General features: G+C 49.0%; 1 protein-coding gene and 1 long non-coding RNA gene across 7 annotated transcripts in view; one reads left to right on the top strand and one right to left on the bottom strand.

The window, feature by feature from the left end:
* The window catches only part of ACACA (acetyl-CoA carboxylase alpha), a 107,118-nt gene extending 86,447 nt beyond the window's left edge, over positions 1 to 20,671 (bottom strand). For 2 of the 6 annotated variants that reach the window (XM_052688919.1, XM_052688918.1), the window contains exons 1-8: positions 20,499 to 20,670; positions 18,190 to 18,318; positions 12,704 to 12,750; positions 11,593 to 11,845; positions 2,030 to 2,162; positions 1,314 to 1,452; positions 863 to 972; positions 340 to 421 (exon numbers count right to left, since the gene is read on the bottom strand). In XM_052688919.1, coding sequence (XP_052544879.1) covers positions 340 to 421; positions 863 to 972; positions 1,314 to 1,452; positions 2,030 to 2,162; positions 11,593 to 11,819 — 691 coding nt within the window. In that variant the 5' untranslated portion in view covers positions 11,820 to 11,845; positions 12,704 to 12,750; positions 18,190 to 18,318; positions 20,499 to 20,670. Of the gene's footprint in view, positions 1 to 339; positions 422 to 862; positions 973 to 1,313; positions 1,453 to 2,029; positions 2,163 to 4,303; positions 4,482 to 11,592; positions 11,846 to 12,703; positions 12,751 to 16,254; positions 16,345 to 18,189; positions 18,319 to 20,498 lie in introns of those variants that run through there. The other 4 variants (XM_052688917.1, XM_052688920.1, XM_052688922.1 and 1 more) reach the window with 4 other exon arrangements.
* LOC128083547 (uncharacterized) lies at positions 15,302 to 25,065 on the top strand. Its single transcript, XR_008208113.1, has 7 exons — positions 15,302 to 15,813; positions 20,550 to 20,627; positions 21,356 to 21,622; positions 22,034 to 22,147; positions 22,672 to 22,811; positions 23,543 to 23,710; positions 24,715 to 25,065. It is a non-coding gene; the product is annotated as an uncharacterized LOC128083547 (long non-coding RNA).
* The last annotated feature ends 718 nt before the right edge of the window (positions 25,066 to 25,783 follow it).

Here is a 25,783-nt window from a genome sequence, read left to right as displayed (position 1 = left end):
TAAAGAAAGGCTTACAGCTCTTATTACAGTCCTCATGGAAAAGAATCTGTCCCTCTCTCATCTTCCAGACCCAGGGTCTTACTGAGCTAAGCCCTCTATCATAACCCAGGGTCTATTCCAATCCAGTTTCATTAGCCTCAATTACTGGAAACAGATTACACTGCTAGACAGCATATTCTGTTGCTCTGAGTACTGTAACGAACAGATCATCCATCTTACACTTGCAAACCGTACCTCGTGGCTCTCTTTCAGGTTCAGGATTTTCTCTCATTAAACCCACCCATCTAAAAACAAGGACTAGACCTCATCAGACATCTGGTCAGAAGTACATCTGCTCACCCATGAAAGCAATCCCATTTTTGTGGAGAAGTTCTGGTAGTTTTGGGTTCTCAGAAGCATGGCCCCAGCCAGCCCATACAGCCTGCAGAAGAACACAACATAATTCACTCTTAGTTATAACAAAACAGGCACATGAGCAAAAACACAAAGCATGCAGATGCTTCCAAATCTTTCTTTTCTCCACTGAACAGAAAACAGCCTCATAATATCCACAAGCCAGAGGATGTTATGAAGTATGCTCAGGCTTACTTTAAAGGGCCAGAGCATTGCATCTGGCAGACAAGACCAAGGCTGCTGAAGGAAGCTAAGCGTAGGGAAGTGAAAGGGTGAAGGGAACCTTCTGCCTCCTGCAGATATTCACACTGGGAAACTCACTGCATTCTAACATTCACTGTCCCTACTGCTAGTATAGGTTTGTTGGTTCCATTTCTTTAACCTGCCTTTTCTCCCACATACAACTCGTTACTTGAGGAGAGGGGATTCCCTAGTGCTACCTCATGATTTGAAGACTGGCATTTCTCACCTGCACTGGAATGCGCTTAGCAATGTCAAGGATGAGCTCCACATTTGCATAGTTGTTGTTGTTTGGTCCTCCTGGAACTGGCACGTAGTGATCTGCCATTTTAATGTACTCTGCAAATGCAACAAAGGTCACAGGTAGATCACAGATCTGTAAATGGTACTTAGGTCTAAAACTTCCCAAACCTACGGCATAACCAAATCTGAACATCCGTATCCACACTGCTTTCTCATCAATCCCAGAAGTTAATTACAACTATCCAGTGGTATTTCCTACACAATAAAATACCCACTGGCAAAACTAAACTAAATGTCTCTAAAGCACTCAATATAATTCATTCCAAAATTACCCAAAGCCCTCAATCCGCTCCTGGTCAGAGCGGCGCACGGTGCAGCGATGTCCTCTCAGCCTCCTGCATCCCCCTGGGCACAGAGGTCTGTGCACCTTCACTCACCTGCGTTTGCTTTCAGGTCCTCAGGAGTCACCATGACAACAAACCTGATGGCCCGCTCGTTTCGGAACATCTCGTAGGACCAGCGCCGGATGGACCGCATGCATTTCACCGCTGCAATGCCGTTGTTGGCTATCAGGACCTGCATATAAGAGATGCAGGGATGAGACAAAAGTCTAAACAGCACAACATGCTGAGCAATAATGAAAATAGACATTTTCTCCACAGGTTTTTCAACCCCTTTTTTGCTGTTCCGTTTTCTCAGTTGGCTTTCAACTCAATAAGGAATCAGCTCTTGCTTGCCCATGGAGATATTAATGTCTTATGCTCTGTTGGGATTAAAGAACAGAAGGGCACTTCAGAACTGGCATAATGAGTTGCTAAAACTTCTGTTACCTGAATGGATGAGACCTCACTGTTATGTTTTTATGTATTTTGAAATAAAATTCTCAGTACTTTGTCCAGTCTGCATTTGTTATACCTGTCTGTAAGTCCTCCTCTATCAGCAGAGGCTCATTCAGATTTTTTTTTCTGTCACATTAAACTAAAACAATTTATCACATTTAAAGTTAAAACAGAATGACTACAGGCAGAAATACAAGTTGTAAGTTCAGGAATCTCAGTATTTTCAACATGCAGTATTGAATAAAGAGAAGTCATAGCTCGAGAGAAGGGAACAAGAATGCAATATGTCAAAGCCCAGAAGGCCAGCAATTTACCTTCTCAATAACTCTGTTCCCTCCGAAACGAGTAACAAATTCTGCAGGAGAAGCCACAGTGAAATCCCGCTGCACGTCAACTTTCTTCCTGTCCCGGCCTTGCTTTACCAGGTGCAAACCAGACATGCTGGGCCTGAGGGAATTTGAGGGGGTCAGAAAAAAACCAACACTGCAGTGCAGATGAACACAAATAGAGCAGAGTATGATGGGAATTTCTACCTGTCCCCTTGACCACATTCCCCATGACAGGCAGAACATTCCCCGCTTCCAGTTTGCAGCTCTTACAAGCATGATCTCGTTTTGCAATTAACTGCAGTTGTATCTCAGCACATTTCAGGCCATCCGGGTAAATTCGAGTCATGCCAACACACGAGCAGGTGAAAATGCGCTCACTGCACATCACTGCCCGTCACAGAACAACTGTGTTAAACCACACTCCATGCTGCTCCTCAGTCTTCCAAGAGAGCTGACTAATGATAAAGTTTCCTAGCTTTGGTATAACAGTGTACAAAGTCAGATTCCATGAGGAAATCCTATTAGAGAACCACAGCAACTACACTTCAGGTGTAAAGGCTCCGCCATCCCTGTGCCTGGTTACTCCAACCATTTCCCAAAGATGTGCCCAGCAGCAAGGCCAGGTCCTGGGGGCCACGTGTTCAGTTGGAGTTGGCTCAGGATCCTCTGCCTTCATCAGCTGAGGATGAGAAACTCCATGGGGAGATGGGAAGAGCTGGGCAGAAAGTGACTGACCTGCTGGGGAGGGCATGAAGGGCAAACAGCAGCGACAGGCCTGGCTGCACACTGCTGCTCAGCCCTGACTCTGTCAGGATGTTCAGAATAAAAAAAGCACAACGATGGCACTTCACAGTTACTTTGGAGCTGAATTTCAGCTCATCAATCTTTATCTCACACGTGGGATATTCCCACGGCCAACACTCAAGGCGGTAGAGAGCTCCAAGTCACAGGCTTGTAGAGAAAGCAAATCTGGAGCTTAACTGGGAAGTGAAAACCTGTTCTAAGCACAGCAACAGAGACATTGGAGCAACCCCTGAAGCCAAAGATGGAGAAATGAAGGGTAACAGAGGGGAGAGCAACAGCGTGATGTCAACACGTGCTAAGAAAGAAAGAAGGTAAACAAGCCTGTCTCCCAGTGATATGCTGGGAACTACAAGTGTCTGCACCAGGTCAGATCAAAGTATACCCAGTTCAGCAACCTGCCTCAGAGGCAACAGCTGATATCCAGAGAAGGGCAGGAGATCATGCTGAGCGTACACAGGTACTTCCCAGGAACACTTTCCCTTCTTCCAGCAAGCTGCAATCCCGATAAGTGGTGTCACTGTACCTAATGGGGCTGCTGTCAGCAAGAGTTCATGGACTGCACTGCAAAAATCACAGCCTGCAAACTTGAGGATGGGGGACAACAGGCAAGAAAGAGAGCAGAAGTGTAGGCAAGATACAACTTCTCCTAAATTTGTCTTTAAAGAACATCAGAATCTACAGCTTGGCAAGGAAGGAGTACAGCCCAAGAAATCAGTGAGACCGGTTTGCTCACTGAAGGCTCGTTGCATGCGGTCTCAACCAAAGAGAGACCAAAATTTTGGGGTCAGAAGCTGTGAACACGGATGAATGTGGACCATGCACCAACTCACCAAGTGCAAATTACCACACAAATGAAGATTCTGCTGCAGTGAAAATGACAAGATAACCAGATTTTCCATCATTCCGAATCAATTGCAAACACTTGTTTATAAACAAGTATAGTTCATTTTACTCTGTGATGGGAAGTATACCAAGAGCATCAAGTTTTATTCACTAGCAATCACAGGCTGCCCATCATAGCCAAAGCAGGAAAGATCTTCTTTTAGCAACATAAAGTGCGGGAGAAGCTGGGCAGCCATGAAGGAAGAACACTGAGCCCTAACAAGACAGAACAAAAGGCAAATGGGTAACAGCCATCTCTGCTGTTCTCCAGGTCACACATGCAGTGCTTTCTCAGGTAGGAGCTTCCAAAAAGCTCATCAGTCCTTCAGTTTGTAGAGGTTAACGGTTGTACAGAATGTCACACTTTATAAACAGATTCTGCACCTAAAATGCAGTCCAGCACCTTTCTTACAGACTGCACACACAAATGCCTCACGGTAATTCAGGATGGCTTCAGAGGGATAAAACAGACAGGGGAAAATATCAGTTTGAATTTCTAGCACAGGGTGCCCAGCTGCCTCAAGCCCAAGACGGGTGTTGCTCTGAGGAGACAATCATAGCTGAAACTCTTACCTCTGCAGCATGTGATAGATCATTTCCTGACTCTGATCTGCAGGCTCCTCCATGCTGTCTGTGAAGGAATTAACAGATTGCAAGTGCTGCTATTTTGGTTTTTCCAATACTGCAGCTCAAAACCCAGCAGCGCAGAGCAGCGCAGAGCCTCCCGTGCTCATATGGTTCTCCTTGAGGCAGCGGCACTTCCCGGATTGCTTCAGTCTTTTAACCTTTGTCCCCTGCCTTCTACCAGCCCTCTGTCACTCTTTCTTCCTGTGACGCAGCACACACAGCGAGTGAAGCAGCCTCCCTGCAGCGCAGGGGGAAAGCAGCTGATCAGAGACAGAGGAACCCCCAGTTACGTAAGGAGCTTTGCACAGCTCTGTGCTGTGTGCCGGAGCCCCACCAGACGAGGATCCTGCAGGGAAGCGGCTGCACAGGCCAGGAGGCAGCTGTCACAGGCCGGCTGCAGTGCCCATCAGCTAGAGAATTCATGCAGCAAGCAGGATTTTGTATCAGGTGTGCACAGAGGGTGGGGAGGTGATAAGGAAAGCACCTCCACGCAGGCAGGCAAAGCCCAGCGGCGATCCGGGCAGCAGAGCACACAGACGCCAGCCTGAAGCTGGGACAGGTCAGCCAGGATTTCAGCAGCTCAGTTTCTCCACCCATTAAAGAGAGACGAGCTCCAAACGCTACAGGAATAAACGCCCCCAAAACAAAGGTGCTGCGGTCCTGCGGGGCCTGTAACAGCCCAGCAGAGAGGATGCATGTTTGCTCTGCACCAAGCAGGAACAAACTGCAGGTTTGGACTGGAACTCGACACAGCAACTGGGTTACACTTTGAAATTTCGTGACATTGGGGTCTGCCTGAGCGTAGGGCCATCCACACCCAGGCAGCACAGCCCTTATTTGAGGCACACACTTTCCAAGAGTCTGAGCAAAAGCCATGCAATTATCCAGGAAAGAATCACTCAATAATAATAACAATAATAATAATTTAAAGGAAAAAAAAAAAAAAAAAAAAAAAAGCAAATACCCAGAAAAAATAGAGACATTATGAAGACAGGCAATGCTGAGCCCTGAGCAGCAAGGCGAGGTCACTTCGGGAAAAAGGGACCTAAGAATAGCCAGGCAGTGTGAGCAACGACCGACAGCAAGCGCCACGTGTCTGATAAAGCACAGGCAGACAATTCCTGCATGCATTGTCAGCAGGAGGGCAAAGCAGCACAGTGACATGCTGTGGTGGTGGTGGTGAAAAACGTCACGGGGAAATAAATCCAAGCCAGGCAGCAGACAGGTGATAGTGAGGGAAAAGTGAACAACCAAACAAAAACCCCAAAGCCAGGCAGGTCAAGGATTTCAGCTCCTGACAAACGACGTGCAGCACAAAAGCCACACAACCCTCTCCCACGTGGATGGCTGCAGAAGAGAAGTCCCAGCCCTGCAGGTCAGAGGGGACTTGCATCAGCATCATGCCATTGTATAACACTGGTTGTGCTGGAATAAGCCAAGGTGTCAGATGGAAGACACGATAAGATGGCCCTGCTCTCTGCATGGGGAACAGCCTGGGGCACAGTCCCTAAAGAAAGATGTAAAGCATCCGGAGAAGAGCAGATGAAAATGACTGCGGGTCTGATGAACACAGTCCAGAAAGTGAAGGGGCTGCCAGCATTGGATGGGCCTGGTGAGGATGGCCAGTGACAGTCTTTAAATGCAGGAAAAGAGGACAAGGTTCCTGAGAACGAGAAGTAATGAACTTAAATTATAACATGTTAGCAAAGCTTTCAAACAGTACTGCAAATGCCAGCGGTGGCAGAAGGACTGCACAGGCTGCTGCTGGGAACAAGGTTTCGCACCGGGTTCACGCAGTCCCTGATCAGGACCAGCTCAGCATCCAGATGACCAGACCTTGGGGCAAACACACAGCCCAGATGACTCCTGGGATCTCTTCCAGTGTGACACTTTATTAATTCTCAGATAGAAAGCAGAGGTTGTGTTTGAGTGCATTACACACCTGCCTAGTTACTGAAAGCCTCTCTCAAGTGCCAGCTTACTCCCTCTTTGAAGAAACGTTCAGACCACTCAAGAGTGGCAGAAATTCCTCATTTAATTCATTGTAAGACAGAAGCATGTAAGAAGAAGCCCCCTGTCTCGAGGTACCTTCCAGCACCAAGTCCATCCCAACGGCCCCTCGGTTCAGCACAGACCCCACTCCTCCTGTATGCACAACCCCATCTGGACACCAACTTCCCTGAGCTGTGCAAGCTCCTGCTCCCCCAGCCCTGCTGGAGGCTCCCATCAACCCACCGGATCCCAGAAGGCCATCACAAGGGCAGAGACTTAAGAAATATCAGACTCAGCTTGATAAAATCTGCATTGCTTTCTCTCCTAAAGCCCACCACGTATTCAGAGACTTCATTGGACACATATTGCGTACAGAAAATGGTACATTCCACCTCTTTCTAAATAAAGTTCTTGCACGATATTGAATTTCCTCCGTTTTCGATCCTGTCTTTAAGATTTATTCAATGTAATTGGAATTCATTTTTCAGTTTTGGTGAAATCTCTTTCCCAAATATTTGCCCACGCTCCAAAAAAGCCTACTCACAGCTCCCAACCCTAACAGCTTCCAACCACTGCAGCTGCAAGGAAACAAATCCCACAGCTCCATGCAGCCTCATGCTGGAGAACAGCTTCAGCTGGGTTAAAAGCACTCATTGTGCTTCTGCTTCAGCATCAATGGAGACGATCGGCCGCAGCATCCCAACAGAAGCGCGGCACACGAGGACGCGTCACGGTGACACAACACTCACCATCACTCGCACAAAGCCGCTCCCTCACAGCGCTATTCAGAGCCCCGCTGGCAAACGGCGCGTGCAAAGCTCCCCCCTCCCTGGAGCCTCGGCCACAGGCAGACAAAAGGGAAGCCTGGGTGCTTCTCGGCTGTTCTGAGCAAACCCGCGCTGGTTGCACACGTACCTGACGCACATCGCAGCCAGCAGCCTGCACTGATCCCAGCACTGCAGCATGCCCAGCGCTGCCGGTGACGCTGCACTCTGCTCCAGAGGCAGCGATGCACGAGCTGGCGTGTGTGCAAGGCAGCCGTAAGGAGGCTGCAGCACAGCCATACACACACACACACACACACACACACACACACACACACACACGCCCTGAGAAAAGATTATTCTTTTTTTTCCCCCATGTTTGGCCTTACAAGGTGTGGAAGCAGGGCAGCTCTTATCAGTTAGGGGTTTTGTAATGTGGCCATGCCGATGCATGCGTGCATCCGGTCCAGGTGGCAGGACTTTGTGAAGCATCCACAGAACCTGCCCTAGTGCCAGGCCTGCCCCTGCAGCCTGGTCCTCAGAGAGGCAGAGGGAAGGAATGAGCACACACACAAGCCGGCAAGCAATGCAGAGGAGCTCTGCAGCCAGAGCAAAGGGCGGCTATGGCCAGAGGAATGGACGCTGGGAGGCAGCAATCCAGACTTATTCAAAGCCAGTCTTTCCTGCAGCCTTAAAGAGACAGAACCATTAGCTTGAAGGCAGAAATTGCCAGAAGTCAGTGCCTGGATACATTAACCAAAACCAAGAGTCTCATCACAGCGCTGACACTAGGCTGGGCCCAGGAATTTCAGAAAGCAACAAAGGATACAGCACAGGTTACAGTGGCGAGGTAACTTCACATTCAGACTGTTGCAATTTTAAACAGCAATCCAGGCAGGTATGCAGCCTAAAGCAGGAAATTCGGTTCCAAAACTACAGAATCCAAACTAGAACACTGCTAGGACTCCTCTATAAAAAATACAGAGGAAGAGCTGAGTACTGTGGCCACAAGCCCCTTTCCTCTCCTTCAAACTTCTCTTTCAGAATCCATTTCTCCATCACACCCTTCCTGCTGAAACTCTGGTACCCAATTCCTAGCACCACATTTCAATCAAAATCCATACTCCAGTTCCTAAAACCCCCAAATATCCACACTTTCATATCCCCTAGAAGCATGAAATTCTATGTGTTCCTGCAATAACAGCTTAACACTCTCCAGACGAAGCCTCACCACCGAGACAAATGCAGTAAAAGAGAAGTTATGCAGCTGAGAGCAGATCTGAAGTCCTTTCACAAAGTTTTGGACAGATCTCCTCTGCAGGAAAGATAGAACGCATGTTCTGTACAAACCAGAACTAAGGGGTGGGTGGGAGAGTTTTGTGCAGTTTGTCACTGACAGTTTTTGCCTCACATAGGCAGCACAACAGGGCCCACCTCTGAGTGCAGGCACAGTCCCACCGTACGTCTGGTCTTAAACACAGAGTTACAACAGGGTGTCAAGAGAGCCATGGTATTCTCTACCCTGGGGATTCAGCATCACACAGCGACACTTCAGCCAACAAAGGGATGGAGGTAAGTCCTTTATTTTGGCAGGGCTTCCAACTGATCACGTGCAAAGGAAAATGTTTTAGCAAACACCTTATTGAGGCTGTTCACCAAGAAGTCCAGTTAACACTTGGCACAAAGGCCAGCATCTCTGTGGGTGCACTACCAGAGCTACGAGCTGGGATAACTCTCAAGATGTGGCTTTCAGTTGTTGCAAGTGGATTGCCAGGTGATTTCCTACACCCCTTTCATTGCTTATGAAACCGGTGCCCTGATGGACAAATGCCAGAAGGCACTCAGGATTTATTCTACTTTAAACAAGAATTTGATACTGGATGCTATCTTTAAAACTAGGAATTAAATATAGCATCAGCCAAGAACAATTTATTAAACAAAACAAACTGACTCAACATGTGGCACTCACAGAGAAGTTACTTTATCTCCCACTGACTCCTCAGCAACACTGCTCGCAGCCCTGCACAGCACAAAGCACCACGTCCATGGGACTGCTGCCCTCAGCTGGAGCACCGAACTCAAACACAACACAACTACACCCAGAAACAAAAAGGGAAAACAGTACATCCTGCTTTATCACCTACAGGTGCAAAATGCAACAAAGAGCACATTTTGTTGGCATTAGCTGTATGCAGCCACTTTCTTGAAGGATGCTCATTGTCGTAATTAACTGAGCAAGGAAGACATTTACACAAGCTTTACCACTGATACTCTTTAAATAAAATACAGCTACAAGAAAGGAAAGAAACAGAACATTCATGTGCACAGCTACTCTTCCAGCACACACTTTTGTTAAACACTGGTGTAACAGTCACTGATTACATTATCAGATCATGGCTTTCTCAATCCCATCTCTAGCAGTCAGCTACTTCAATCAAAGGCCTGCACGGATATCTAGTGGTGTGAAGCCTGTATTGTACAGCCTGTCCCAGCAAGACCTGCTTTAGCAACAGCATAAACACTTACCCAGATCAATCAGGTGATGGATGGAGCACAGCCACACACGCTCCGCATGCTCAGATGAAGAAACACGAGCTGGCACCCAGCCTGCCCACAGCTGGGCCAGGCCCTATCGGTCAGGCACCACAACCCGACCCCAGCAGCACTTCCCAGCTCAGACAAAAGGCCTGCGAGGTTTCAGGTACAGAGCAAACGCCAAAGCGCGCAGTGAAGCACCACCTGCCCTGCATGAAGTGACAACGCGACGCTGCTTTTTATTTGAATGCATGTCTTTGCTACAAAACAACAGCTCATGAGAGCTAATGACCAAGGAAGAACACTTCTCTTTAGCAGTGTCATTTCCACAGGGCGCTCCTTCCAGGAGTGAAAATTTGCTTGGGAGATCAAGATAAGTGCTGGGACAGTTGCTGCACAGAAGGCACCAGCACTCAGTGTTACAGGACAGGATAGACACAGATAACCTCCACAAAGCAACAAAATGTCCAGACTTCAGTGATCTGGAGCATGAGAGGGAAGAACAACCTCATAGCTGATAACCAACCCTGCTCTTCCAGGCCGCCGCAAGAAGTAATCTTTTCTCCAGCCACCACAGCAATAGGTGCACTGCCTGCCACGCTCTGTGAAGAGGTAACGGATCACTCAGGTGCTCTCACAACCCTTCTGTATCTGACTCAGTTCTCTAATTTAGAGATAATTGCTCCCTGAGAAGGACTTCTCTGCAGCAGTCACTCACCTCAACTACAGGCTGTTTCTGTGGTTAGCTAACCAAACCTTCCTGTGTGGTACAGCGGGGCTAACCAGAAAATGGAAAGATTTTTGGCAACTCCTCACAAAGACATTCTCCCTCGGATCTGCAGCTTGTTTGAGCAATGCTGCACAGAGCTCCTCACTCAATTTGTCTTTGACGCTCCAGAAAGAATTGCACCTTTGTGATTATCAAAAGAAAGCTGTAAGCAAGAATGCCAGTGTTCCATTGATTCACTGTCACACCGTGACTGCAAGCAAGTGGTTTACCTTGTCTGTGTCTCAGTTTCTCCATCTGCAAACATTATTTGGAAATCTTTTGATGAAAGAGACTACCATCCTGGAAAACTATTTCAATTCACCTAACCTTATCTGAGAAAAACAGCCTAATGCTGTAACTTTTTTTTGTTTGTTTATTTGAATTGGCATTTCCCTCCAATTTAACTGAAAGTCAAGTACCCTCAAAACAGAATGCCAAAGTAAGCACGTTACATCAGAGGTGCTCAAGGTTGCACATCTATTGCATTATAGCTCTCTCGTGCCAGGCAGTGTCCTCGAAGTTGCACACAGACACTGCCTGATTTTCTTGCTCTCCTGTTGCCTGTTTCACACTAGAGGTTTTGTCTTCATACAGCTTCTTCTGTTCCTCAAATGTATACAGTTACAAGACTAGAGCTTTTCCCACTTCAAATTTACCTTTTTTTAGCTGCCTAATTGTTACAACTGACAGCCAGGGCAAAGGCAATCCCCTTTACATTTGTGTAAGGCTTTCTATTGCCAGCTGGCTGACCATACCCAGCAGCTTGAGCAGAACAACTCTCAGCTACGGACCACTGTCACCCTCTGGCCCCAGCCCGGACTCTGTGCATGTTTTCAGAGGCTGTCTCCATAAAGTGACAGTGGAACCATCAACAATAGGGACAAATAAAATAGTCCTTCTCCCAGCTGTGAGGCCAACATCTCCCTGAGCTGCAAGCAGTAGCTACTACATTAAGCTTTGGTTTACTGCCACTTCACAGGTTACCAGTCATTTCTTTAATCAGAACTTTCTCTATCCAAAACAAAAACCACCCAAAAATCACAGCAAAAACTTTTGAGGCCAAACCCAGAACCGAGATACAAAGGTGAGATTAATCAGTATGCAGCTTGCAAGGAGCAGCTTCGGACTTTCTTGGGAACTGATAGAGAGACTGCAGCTGAGAAATTTATCCATACCTCATATGGTTTGCCAGGCCATCTTGAGTGCTAGGAAGACCCAAGTCTGAAAGCGAATCCGAGCAGACAGAAACAGGGGACAGAGACCTCTCTTTCTCCTCTAGCAGGTCAAGTTTCACCAAGGAGCTTGTCTCATCTTCTGAGTTATCCTCTGACACAGAACCAATAATAAAGCGAGAGTGAGGGTTCATCTCCACGGGTTTAGCAGGCTGGGAAGACTCTTCCATGGCTCTTCCAAATTGAGCTCTCAGCACTTGAAGGGACAAAAGAAAGAAGAGAAACAAAACTCAAGGTTAATATCTCCTATTGCAAAACAAATAAGGCAATGCAAGGTTTGCTTCCAATTGGAAATGCAATGGTACAACACCAGAACACAATAGCTGAACCTAGACAGGAGTCCAGGGAATAGTAATTTCTGTTACAATCACTGACTTTTCTGTTTGCACAAGGACTCTGAATTCAAAGCAGCTGCAAAACCTGCTAGTTTTTGCAAAAACTGTAAAACTGCAAAAGGTACTTAAAAGAGGAAAATGTAAGGCATTCTTTCTTACATTTTTTCTAAGCACCCCATGTTACCTAGGATTCTTTCAGGAATCTGAGCTGCCCTACTGAAAACTGGGGAGCAGACAGCACACAGCTCCCAGCCAGCAAAGCAGGACTGCTTTATTCCTAACCTGAAATGCTCAAGTTTATAAAGACTTCAATCTCCTAAGCTCACTCACATCTGAGGACAAGTTGCAGCAGGATGACTTTAGCAGCACTAACAACACAGTACTGTCACAGGGCAGAGGCTCACTCCGTTCATCCTTTCCTCTTCCCTCCTCTGCTCCAGCTACATGCTCACACTGCAACTCCCCAGCAGCTCTGAAGCTTTCCAGACCACTTGAGTCTAACAACTGCCACCAACAGACTAGTATAACTTCCTGTGAGGTTAGCAAGTAGGAAAGAAAGAAAATGAGAGATGGAGAACAAAAGAGTACCTCAGAGCACAGCCCAAAACAGGTGGGATGGTGAATTACTGTCTGACACGTTCAGCTCTGCCCAACTTTGATGCATTTACACACAAATGGATATCAAATAATCAAAAAACCAGAAATGTTTATGCACTAACCTCTTGTTATTCTTGCAATCTGAGCAGTTATCCACTTCCAAAATGAACTGGAAAACAAAAGAATTAACAGGTAAACATTGTTATGAAAAATACTCTGCAAGTGATTAGAAAAACAGTAGAGAAGTGTAGAGAACAGAAAGGCCCACACATCTGGGGCCACTGAGTAAAGCAGGAGCCAAAGCTGTGATGCCCCAAGGAGCACACATGAGATAGGAAGACCCCAGCACCCTGCAGGCAGTTTTGCACTGTTTGTATAGGAAATGACACCCTGTGCCAGTGCTACCAGCTTACGGCTTTTTTTTCCTCTGCTGTCTCTGAACTTCTCAATCTGCTGGTCAAGAGCAAATCCCAATAATAATTAGAACCCTCACGAAAAACCAGGAGGTAGAAAACACAGCTGAGATACCATAAAACCAATAGTTACCTGTAAACAAAGCGTAGTACCGGCGATGCAGCGCTACAGACAAGGAGAAGGCGGGGAGCTGCCGCCCCAGGGCCCAGCCCTTCAAGAGGGACATTACCATGCAGAAAAGATGGGCTTGGTGCCTTCAGCACCTCGCTGCCATCCCGAAGGAAGGAGGGCCGTGTTAGCCCTGCCATGCGATGGGGCAAGCACAGAGATGCACTGTGAGCAGTTTGATGGGAACATGACAGCTTACATCCGGTGCACAGGCAAAACCAGACCACGTTATAGCACTAAACAGGACACAACCTAAGCTCTAATTAGAACACGGGCAAGGAGTTTATAGACACTGCAATCCTTGAGCACCATTTCTTTCCTCCCATCAGTAACTGAAAATTAAAAACAGATCCAACTGGCTTATGCAATTTTACCGTGACCGTACCGACTGAATTATTCAGACCCAACTCTGTGTTGACATCACTCCTCCCACAAACTCCAGTTTCACCCGGGCCAGGGGCAGTTCATTTTACAGGGAGATGTCCTTAACCATTTTATGACTGGAAAGCCACAGGCGCCCACCCGATGCAGGTGTGAGAGGGTGGAAGAACGAAACAACAGGAAGGTGACTGCAAGGTCTGCATGCCTACCTGAGAATGCAGAAACTAAACCATGAGATTCCATTACCAGGCTGCTCAGATGGGGCTCATTCCCACTGCTCAGACAGAAAACCTTGATCACGTTGACTTTGTACACAGCAACATGAAGACAGTGTTATGTGCACACACACTCTTCCATCACACAGTTCCCAAAGAATTTCATTCAGGTGGATTTACTGTTGGCAAAACCAGCACCGGATCTGGGATGCAGCCAAAGTAACACCAACCCTTTCCAATAAAGGAAGGGGTTTTTTAAAGAACTTACGCTTTAATAACTATATTTTTAAGGCTTTACTTTTTTCCGTAAGAAGGAAGCAGAGCAACACAAGGGGACTGCTTCAGGCAAACGCCCCATGAGAAGCACCAAACCCCAGCACTGTGCTCCAACAACTGCACCGACGCACTGCATGCACACAGCTCAGCCCCACGGCAGCCAGCTGCCCACAGCCCCACTCGAGGGCACTTTGATGCATTTCTGACCCCTGCAGGTGCGTCCCAAAGCCGTGAGCTCTGCCAAAGCCTTGTGACCAGCTGTGAACTCAAACTGGCATCAAACTGGACGGAAGTTCAGCTTGTTCTCAGTACACTGACATTCATTATCCACATTTTACTTAACTGTAATGTTCTCGGGGGGCAATTAAAACATATAACTTCTTAGAGACGTCTCTGCAGATGCTGTTTGCTCTCCCTGCTGCAAACAGAACACCGGCGTTCCACCAAAGCATGGTGTGCTGCATCGGCTTCCTGAAGCCTGGCTGGCAGAGCTTGGAATGCAGCTCCTCACCCCAGCAAAGCACCGCCGCACTGCCTGTGTGCCACAGCCTTTGTGGATGTTCCAGGTGTGTGAAGAACACTGAACGAGTCACTACAAAATAACTGTCTGCCTCCTCAGCCATTTGCACACCCTGTGCTTATTTCTGCGAGTTGCAACTGTGTCAAATGGGCTCACCTGCAGATGTACACTATAACAAACTCTGTATGCTACAGCAGGATACGTCCTGAGAATTCCATTTTGCAGGGATTTAAGAACATGTAATGTCACGCACCGTGAGCCTGCTCAATTACACAAACATGGGTTAAATCACAGTTTTATCTTGCAGAATCTGAGCCACGCTCCTCCCTCCTGAAGGAACCAGCTCCCATCAGGAGCCAGAGCTTCATAACACGTTCCTAACTCCCCAGCTCTACAGACATCAGGGCATTTAATACCCAAATCAGACTCTTTGTATGCCTAATGCTACAAGCAATGAAAACTCTACAGTCCAAATTTACAGATGGACTTGTTTTCGCCTGAGGGAGAGCAAAACTCAATTATTTCTCCACAGCTCTACAACCATAAAGAGACAAATCTGGCTTGCCAAAGAAACACACAGAGAAAAACATTCACAGAATCACCAAGGTTGGAAAAGAAGTTTTCATAACAAGATGTTTTATTCTTGTAAATTATACCCAGGCATGAAGCTTACTTAACAGCAGATAGAAACCAAGTTCTGAATGTCTTTCAAGCCACACCACAGAGAAAGGATTTACACAGCTGAGCAGACCGGCACAGCGCCTGCAGAGGGCTGGAAGCTGAGTCCAGAGGGCAGAGATGCTTCTGTTCCCACCCAACCTCCTGAGCCACTCTCTCCTGCAGTGTGGCTGCTCCATGTGTGCCGTGCCCCAACCACACACTGCCCCACTCACTGACCATCCAACTCCCAGTGAAACTCTTCTGCTTTTTCTGCATTTGCAAACTCTCGCATGCATCCACAGGTGGAAGCTTTTATGGATTTTAAAGCTCAAGACATCTATCTGAAAGGCACAGATAGCTCAATACCCATTAGGGGTATGCGCTTCCAGGTCTTCCCAGGTGAAACATTTATCTGTCATTTCCACCGAGGAAACATAAAGCTAAGAAGCAGAGCCCGCATTCACGCCATTCGCACTTTGCTAAGTCACCGGGGGCTGCGTCCAACTCCCACCGCCTGAGAGCACTGGCACAGCCGAGCACCCTCAGCTCACTGCTCCGGATCGGGCTACGATATCACTTCGAACCACCAATCGACGCGGTAAGTCGCACCCGAGAGCCCTCACAAGAAAATGTAAAAGCACAGAAGGAGAAGAGCGCAACAACGCGGCGCGCCGCTCCCATAAGGCCCGGCCCCGCGGAGCTCAGCCCACCGCCGGCTGCGGGAAGGACCGCGGTCCCACGCCGCACCGGGTACCGGAGCTCGGCCGCGCCGCGCCCACCCCGCGCACGAGGCGGCGCGCCGCCCGCATCCCCGCGCCGCAAAGGCCGGGAGACCCGAGGGGGCGACCGGAGCCCCGAGAGCCGCGCCCACGCGGGACGCCCGCGGAGCCTTCCGCTCCCCCCGGGCCGCGCGATGCCGGCGGGCCCGGCCCCACGCGCTCCCCGCGGCTCGGGCCCCGCCGCCTCCCCCGAGCGCGGCTCGGCGCTCATCACCCCACGCACCGCCGCCCGGTCCGGCCCGGCCCGCCTCGCCGCTCACCTCAGGGTGCCGGGCGCAGCGGAGGCGCCGCGGGCCCCCGGCCTGGCGCAGGGCAGCGACGGTGCTGGGGGCGCGGCGCCACCCCCCCACCCCCGGTCCCGCCTGCGGCCCCGCCCCCCGCCTGCGGCCCCGCCCCCCGCCGCCGCGGTGGTGTGATGCGAGGGGTTACCTCGGGTCAACCACCTCTAACCCCTCCCCTCCCGCCGCCCGGCCGTCCACAGCTCCCATTGGCCGGCGGCGGGCGCGAAGCGGGGGGCGTGACCAATCGGGCGGCGCCCGCGGGGCGTGGCCAATGAGGAGATGCCGATGGCCTGAGCGGCGCGGCGCGGCGCGCCCATTGGCTGCCGGCGGAGGGGGGCTCCCCCTCTCGCGGTGCCTCGGACACGTGTCCCTTCCCGCGCCGCGCGATCCGGGGCGCCGCGGCCGGAGGCCCCGAAGATGCATTGAGTGCAGCGCAGCCCCGATGCGTCCTCACGCGTGGAAGCGGGAGTCTGCTGCGGGGCTCCGTGGCCCGGTCCCCGTCCGCCACTCAGGCACGGGTAGCCGGCCGAACCCCGCCTGAACCCTCCCTGCGCGCCCCCCGGCCGCGGCAGCACGCGGTGAAGAGGCGCCCTCTGACTGCCGCGCCCTGCCTAGCTCTCATGAGCGCCGCACCACCACTAATTGCTGCGCTCCGAGGTCCCGTTGTCGGGGCGGGCCGGGTAGCTGCGTGCACACCCGGAGACCCGGCTGCTGTGTGAGAAACCTTTCTACAAACTGGTGAGCTTCTGAAGCCCACCAAAGGACGGCGATGGCCCCAGCGTACGGTGCTGCGCCCAGCATGGCGGCACGGAGCAGTGCCTGCAGCACTGACAGCAGCTACACGCAGCCTTGCCTACCCCGGGTAACCACGGTGCTTGGCTCATCCCGGCTCTCGGAGCACGGTCATGCCATAACCTGCAACTGCTCTGCCCTGCCCACGTCATCCCTCAGCTAATAAATGCTAACCAAATATGCTGGAGGAGTGATTGCTACATGTCATTAAATCCTGTAGCAATTCTCTGGTTCAAGGGCAAAGAGAGAAACGAATGCAAGAAAATAGCAAGAAATACATCAACATGAAAAAGCAAGCACGGATTTGGGAAGTGCTGCTGGAATGCGGCAGGAATAGCAGCCCGCGGCCGCCCTCCCAGCAGCAGCTCATCCTCCTCTGACAGCCACGCGTGGCCTTTCCACAGACGGATCCCCACACACATCCCACACCAGGACAGCCGCCAGCAGCCCGCTGGCAGACATGCAGCACAGAGTACCTCCCCAGATATTAAATTATGCCACCTGGGCACAAGCAAATAAAAGCTTTGGACTTTCTATATCTCACAGCTGTTCCTTCCCACTGAAGCCAGTGGCAATTCACTGCTCTTCATTGTGAGAAGCACTGCTGGGAGACTTTTCACAAGAAATGCCATTTGGGAGGAACTGCAGTAACTGATTTAGGGGTAATACAGTGCAGGGTAAGGAGCACCCAGCAATAATGATTTGCCATGCTGAATCACAACCTGCTTTTAGGCCATTCAGTGAAATTTCTGGGACTTCTATAGCAGCAGAAATGCATTCTAGATTTCCTATAACTTTAGATTGAACTGGCTAAAAAGCGTTCAAGGCTTCAAATTGTGGACAGCAATAACATGAACACAGTGTTCCACAAATTTCAGACACTTTGCAACGGCAGAGAATTGTAACCACAGTTCAGGCCCTTGGGAGGAGGGGGTGTTGTCTAGACACACATCCTTTTCCCACTACGTTCAGACCTGGGACCCAGCACCTTACTTTGCATGGCTTATAAATGCATGCACTGTTCACATGTGGAATCCCTCCTCAAATTCTCAAAAAAGCAATCACACCCTTAATAATGCAAATAAACCATTTTCCAAAAAATTACAGGGAAAACGTTCTTACCTTCCATGAGGCCAAAGCAGGGTTCCATGGCTCTTCCCCAGGCTCTGATAACATCACCACGCACACACCAGAGGGATCATTCCAGGTGAGGGGGGTGCTGAGGCCATGCACGCTGGCACAGCTTGCTTCCTGGCAGGCGAGGAGCAGAGAAAAAGGTCAGATTTGCTTTTTAAAGCAAAATCATATTTTAGCTATTTGCAGAAGATTTTAAACATGGGAAACGAAACACGAACCCTCGCAGTGGCAGCAGCTGCGTGTTCTCAAGGGTAACCATAACCCTGCCTCTGGCTGGAAGCTGAGCTGCCGGCTCACTGGGGCCACAAGGTGTGCTGTCCTTGGCCCTAAGTTCTCTCACTGTTTCAGGAAGTGTCCTAAGATGTGTTGCAAATCTGCAGTTAGGCTTGTGCCAGAACTCCAGAAACAGCAGAAAGAATCACAGAGTGAAACCAAGTGCTGGGATGGGAACGCTTAGCAACAGCATTAGGCAGCCACATTAAAAATGAACATTTAGTTGCTTGAAATTATTTAAAATCTACTTCTCTTTTTAATACTTTTGAGTTTTTATTTACAAGGCTGAGAAACACTGGGTTCCTAGTGATTTCTATCTTGGGAACATCGCATAAAAATTAACAAGCATGGAAATATCACTTTAAAAGGGGATACAGACGTGAATTCTCTTATCCAAATCAAAAACCCTCCCCAGCAAACACCACGGATACTACAGACACATGCTCAGATGCACCGAGTGAGAACACACTCATTGACAAGATGATGAAATCCTCCTCTGCAAAGGATCCTGGCAGATCTCCCTGACATCTACGCACTACATTTCACAAGCAGAGAAGTGAGCGAACATTTCATTTTATTTGCATGAATACACTATTTCCAAAAGATGAATTCAACTGCTGATTAAACGGTGATTTGCAACTTCATATTCTTTACACTGTGCTCTAGGTGGGAGGGCTGGGGGCTGTAGCTCTCAGGAATATTCAGACTCTTGGTTTTTTTCTCACTGGACAATGGTGAATGACATTTATTCTATAGTCATCCTTTATGATGGGTGTAGTTTCAGCTTATGGTAACTGGATGTCACTTATGAATAAACTTGGCACCTCAGGAAAATATTTTGCAGTTTTCTCAAGTCTCTGGGCTATCAGTCACATGAAACACCACGGGTCAGTTCAGATTCAACAAAAACAGTCTACCTTTCCTCTTGTGATCGGGGACATAAACCTGTGTTATTCAGCACTTAAAAGCCAGAGACTTTGGAGAAAGAAATTATTTCCATCACCATCTTTTGCCTAATGTAGAAAATGCCAGTTGTCCAAAAGCAATCCACCCTGTGACTACAGCAATCCACCAGGACTCTTTGGTTACAGCTGCACTCTGGCCAGGCTTCCCCACCCATTCTGGCTGCAGGATTTGCTGGGCTTCGCTGCCCCATAAGCTGTGGGGTTTCACTCTCCAGGGCCAGCAGGCAAGCACAGGCTCCCACCCTTTCCTAAACATTTGCAGCCGTCAGCATCAACATCCAAAGTCACAAAGAGCCTGAGCTGGAGATGAGGGTTCTGTTGGCTTCTAGAACTGCTGAGCCCTTAGCAGCCAGCGTCTCCACGGCAGCCCAGTGCCCAGTGCCCCCTCCCAGCTCCACACACCAGCATCACCCCTCGCAGCGTGCAGCCCTGAGATCTGTGCTCAGGACCTCACCTGGGACGAACCGACTGAAAGGGAGCTGGACTGACAGAGAAGGCTTCCTTCGGGTCTATTTCTTACCAAAGTCCACATTTGCTGGACTGGCTCAGCACTAGAAATTCATACAACCTATCACGAATTAAGACATTCACTTTAAGCCCTGCATGAGTCAACCACTGTAAAGATACAGTTTTCACCAGGAATATATGATTACAGAGCTGTTCCAGGAGCTCTGCTTATCAGCACAGTATCTGCTTAAACACCTGTACTACAGCTCAGAGAAAGCAGTAAAGATAAAAACTGCTTCAAGACTGTGAAGAGCAGGCGCAGTTATGGTCACACTATTAATACTCAGCTTGGTGATAGTGCACAAGAGTCTTATCAGAGAAGGTAAGTTGCTCACATAACTGCAAGTTCTAACTGAATATTGACTATGTAGGAAATGTTAAAAAATATTCATTGCTAATGTTACATATTTTGTCACTTTACTGTGCTGAATTGAATCTCTACGCTCAACAAAGTCTCTAATGCACTGACGCTCCCCAGATTCTAGCACTTTTGCCATCAGCAAAACGTTGATGTTGAAAATTAGTTACCAAAAAGAGGGTAGTACTGACCTAAGTGCATCGCAGCTTGAAGGCACTCATCCCTCACTTTGCTCCCTGCAGACCTCAGGGACTACAGATGCCACGTGGGAAGCGCCTGGGCAGCCGGCCGCGTGCGAAACCTGGATGTCTTCCTGCAAGGTGAGAGCCCATGAGCAGGAGAGCTGTCACAGCTGCCAGGGGTACGGTGAGCCTTTTCTGTGGTCTCAGCTCTTCCCCAGCCACCTGGCCAAAAAGGATTACAGAGGTCATGCAGAATTCTAGCTCTGTATCACTAGAAACCAAAGAGACCGTACCAATAACCTTAGGTGGGTTAGTGTCACTTGTCTGCAATCATTATGTGCAACATCTGAATTTTTCAGCCAACTCTTGCAGCAAAGAAAGCAAAGTTACTGCAGGATTTACTGCAAAGCTGGACTGGATAGAGCTGCCCCACCTCATCACAGCAGGGTACCTGCACCCAGCTCCTGGCACCTGAGTGCTGGGGCCGAGGGCATCAGCTCCCACTCAGCACGAGACCACAGGGCAACAGGGACCCCAAACAGGAGGTCGGCCTCTGGCCACTGATCAGGGAGCTGCCCACAGCAGGCTAGGCTGCTGTAAGGTTAGCTGGCACCAAGGTTGTCCTTGGGAATTAACATTGCAACACTTGAGCATTGGGTTGTCCAACATACAGAATAACAACAGAAATAAGAACAGAGAACCTGCTTGAATTCTCCTCACTGTAACACTAACACCAAGCCGTCTGTGCAGATTCCCTACAGCAGCGCATCCCTCACAGCTAACTGCTGGCTCGAACCTCTCGTGGGAGGAACTTCATCCAAACTAAGAGAAACCTTTACTAACATTTACCTCTTATCTTTTTCCAGCCCCTGGGATAGCTGAAACCAGAGGGACACTAAGCAGAAACCATAAAGTCACATTTCTGAAATGCTTTAGTCATCAAAGCTCTGTGCAAGTAAATCTGCTGCAGCTGGAGAAGATGCACGGAGATCTGACAGAGTGGGCAGCAGAGGGCTGCACTGTGGAGAGCCTGCAGGTCGTCCCCAGCACAGCCAGGGGAACCAACCATACCTGTGTGTTACGGACATCCACGACAAGGCAGTTCCATAGAAGATTTATTTTCAGAAGCAAAGGTAAAAAGTTCAGTGTAACAAATGTCTGTTTAAGTATATGAAAGGATAGCAGTCTTCAATTTCATATAGTTATACGATAGTGGTTATTAAAAAAATTATTTGTACCTTCTCAAACAAAGAAATGGAAACTAAGGAGAGAGTAATGGAGCAGAGTTTACAGTACTGAAAGGTTCATGTTGGGAACAATTCCACGCTGCTGTTCTCCCTTCTTTTGGAAGAGACAGGAGATTCTGGCAAATACAGTTTCCAGTATTAACACAGAAGGAAAATTCTGCACACTGGGAAATGGCACATGGCAGAAAGCCCCGTGGCTCTGGTACTGCAAACTGCCAGTGCTGCATCACCTCCTGTCAGCTGCTTCAGGTTCTTCAGTTCAAACAAATCTCTAGCTTCACTATTTGTCATTTCCAGTCTTTCTGGCAGTGATTTCGAATCACACCGTAACAGCAGCACCACTCAAGCAGAACGTGTTTTCCAATGGCTCATCTACCCCACGCGTGCACCCAGAGCAGCAGACCTCCCCAGGTAGGTGCCAGCTCTCCCTGCTGAGCCACAAAAGCAGTGTAATGGTAGGTGTAAGGATGGGAGGGGGTGGTGCCTTTCACACACACAGCTCAGCCTGACTCCTCTCTAGCAGTAATTTCTCTGAATAACTACCCTGACCCAATATATCATCCCAGGTCCTGAGTCCACAGCTGTAATAAGAAATCAATATTTAAGTGCTGACTTTCATCCATGTTCAAGCAAGGGCTCCTAGCTTTCCTTAAAAACCTCACTGGCCTTCAGCAGGAAGTTCCACAGTGCTCTACAGCACTTACATACCAGCTGCTTCTGGGGAGCTCTCAGCAACTGAAAGATAACTGAAATATTTTCAAGTAAAAAGATTCTGAGATTCCAGAGAGATGTACAGCTTCCACTGACAGCCGATAGGAGACCCTGCACTGCTGTTCTGCTCAGCCCGATGTACTCAGCCCAGCCTCACCAAAATGAAGATATTGAATGGTCAAAGACTTGCATCACATCTCAAATATTCTTTTATCTCCTTTTAGAGAGAATTCCATCCACAAATGGCAAAGATTTGCTGATCAGACAAAATATAGGTATCATCATGAAAGCATTCATCGTTTGCATCCTGTTAGCTCCCATGATATGCTACATCATATGTTTCATACATGAAATAAGCCACTTGGTAAGTTTCTGAAGACAACAGCTTCTCACTCAGTCCCATGCGCTGCCTAGCTGAAATACTGCTACTGAGTTCTGAGGGAGGGAGAACTGTATTTACAGGTGTGGACAGAAGCTGCCTGCTCAGCCCAGTGGGACAAGAAAAACTCTCGCTGTGAGATGTACACGTGTGCTGAAGTCACTGTGCTGCGCTGTGTCCATCTCACAAACCCCTCCATGTGCTGGGACAGTGCTCCTCCTAGAGGAAACACTGCTCCTCCTTCCCAGCAGAGCAGAGTAGCACATTAGCAGCTACCGCTTATGGCTGGCATGTCTTTTTGCTTGTAACAAGCTACTACCCAAATCACAGCTGTCAGTGCGAGGCAATTCTGTAGAAAGCAGCCCAGAACAGCCTTGTGCTGCTGGCCAGGTGCCAGATGTCACCCCAGTGTCACAGGAAGAACAGATTAGGGGACAGAAGAGCATAGGTAAGACTTTGGAAGGAAGCTTACCCTCTCTTTCCAGGCTGTAGGATGAACTATTTTAGCATACTGGTGAGCACATACATGCAAGAAGGAGACACTGAGATCAAAACACTGGGGCTGCTATGCCAATTTACTTCTGTGAAGTCGCATTACTTCGATTCCCAAACATCCCCTAATACTCACCATGGCCTGACCACAGCCTTTTCCTAGCATTGAGAAGCTGATATTCCCCACCATCTCCTACTCTAACTGATTCTGCTTCTTTCCCAAGTGCTCGTGCCGTGACCGGATCGGCAGCAGATGGAGCAGAAGCAAATGCGTATCTGCAGCCTCCGTGCCAGCGGATCGCCAGGCAGGAACACTCTCAGCCCAGCTACCTGAGAACAGAAAGGAGAAGTCAGCACTATGTTTTGCCTGACTCTCAGAATCCCTTCCACAGGTATTACCAGCCAGTGCCACTCAAACTTTAAGCAAGGGTAGCAGGCCTCAGTGCAAGCAAATTTCAAAGTGAAAATGAGCTACTGTGTAGCAAGGAGATAGCCAAATCTGTGCCCAGGGAAGCTGGGTGGGCTCAGCCTTGCTGTCCTGCTGCAGCCATTGGGGAGGGAAGCCGGTGCTGTCAGCACTGAGAGGATGCATGGGACCAGCCTGCACTTCACAGTCAGCTCAGGTTGTGGGCATCTAGGCAACACTGACTGTGTTTGAAGACTTCCTTCCACTTAAAAAAAAAAAAACCACCAACCTAAATATCCCTGCAGCCCTGGAAATGAACTCTTAAGGTGCCTTTTCATGAAGAAATGATTTAATCTTATGCTTCCTACCCCATTAAGCAAATTACTGAGGTACAATTGCTATACTCTACTCCCTCCTCACAGTGAAGGAGTCTCTCACCTTCCCCCTCTGCTGCCTCCCGCTGAGGTTGGAGAGCTTAGTCCTGCTGGCAGGCAAGAAACTCTCCAGATACTGCACATACAGAACAAACTGCTCAAGAACACTTAACTTGCAGGAGTTATCAGTAAATAACGAGGGGAGAAATGAAAATCACTTCATTTGTTAAAACTTCTGAGTAGGAAAAGGCAGAAGGAGAGCACATTATTCATTACAAATTATCCACTTAGACCTTCCTGGAGTGTAACAATGCTGTGAGAAATGTGCTACAGTTGGGAGGTTAGGAAATTAAACTGGGACCCTTAAGAGCCATTTCCCACGAGCCATTGAACAGCCATCAGGTGGTAACACCTTTTGGCCTCTCCTAAACTGAAAACCATTCAAACAGAATTAGGGCAGAAGGCTTTTTATGTCACTGCTACCTTTAGTTCAGTTCAGCCAGGAGATGTCACTCCACTGATTACCGATTTGAAAAACAAAGCACGAGCACTGGTGGAGCTCGCTAGGAAGAGGGGTGCTTAGTATTCCTCATGATAGTTTTTCTTCCTTTGCCAGATCCTTACATGAGAAGATCCCAAATTGTTGTTATCCACAAAACCTACTTACGAAATGCAGGCTTTAGAGAAACACCCTTTCACCAACAAAAAATGCATCGTCTTCCTCCTCACCACTTACTGGAAAAAGCAGATTGAACATCAGCAGCTTAAATAACCACAGCTTCAACCGCTGCAGACTGAAACCAGACATGAGAAGCAACATCTACCTGGTTCGGAGCAATCACATCAATTCACTGCAAAATGAGCTGCTGGGAAGACACGCACATGCCAATTCCTTCCATTAACTACCTGGATTCATATTTTAATTCCCAGATACTAGAAAAACCTGTTGGCATAAGCAATAAATACTTCATTGACATTCCAAACTCTGCCTCCCTCAACTATTTATTTTTTTACGCACTCACTTAGAGCCTGGGAAGAAGGAAAAATAAATCAGTCCCAATGTTCCTTGGTCTTTGCAAACAGCTCAGAGCAGTGAACTCATCCGACAGCAGCACCTCCTCCTCCCCAGCCTTGCAGCAGCAATGTGGATATTCACTGCCCGGCTTTAGCCTGAGGCGCTGCGCGTTTCATACAGCGCTCATACAGGCTGAATCTCTGCTTTATTCCCCATTTCAATCTCACGCCATCTTCACCTCCCAGATACGAACTGCCAAAGGCTGCATCCGCCTGCCAGAGAACAGCTCTCATCTCCGCTTCCCACGCAAGGGATTAAACGCTTCAGAACCCGTATGGCTGAACGGGAGCAACCTGCGGCCTCACAGCGCGTTCCTCCAGCAGCGCCGCCATCAGAACCACCGCCACGCGGCTGTGAGGGGACAGCCCGCCGAGCTGCACCCAAAATGGACGGCGGCAGCAGCCGGCCGCTGCACGGGGCCGAGGTGACAAGGGACCGGCGCCCAGAGGGCTGCAGGCAGAGCCTCGGCTGCGGGAGCAGCGCCGAGGGACGCGCAATCAAACTCGTAACGCGTCCTCGAGCGCCGGTGCCCGGCAGGCAGAGCGACCTGCGGCATCGCCCCGAGCTCCGGGCTGCAGGGAGGCCGGGCGGGCCCCCGTGCACCCCCCAG

The sequence above is a fragment of the Tympanuchus pallidicinctus genome, unplaced genomic scaffold (assembly GCF_026119805.1).
Source record: "Tympanuchus pallidicinctus isolate F22 unplaced genomic scaffold, pur_lepc_1.0 scaffold24, whole genome shotgun sequence".
Classification (NCBI taxonomy): domain Eukaryota; kingdom Metazoa; phylum Chordata; class Aves; order Galliformes; family Phasianidae; genus Tympanuchus; species Tympanuchus pallidicinctus.
This window is presented reverse-complemented; position numbering and strand designations above follow the sequence as displayed.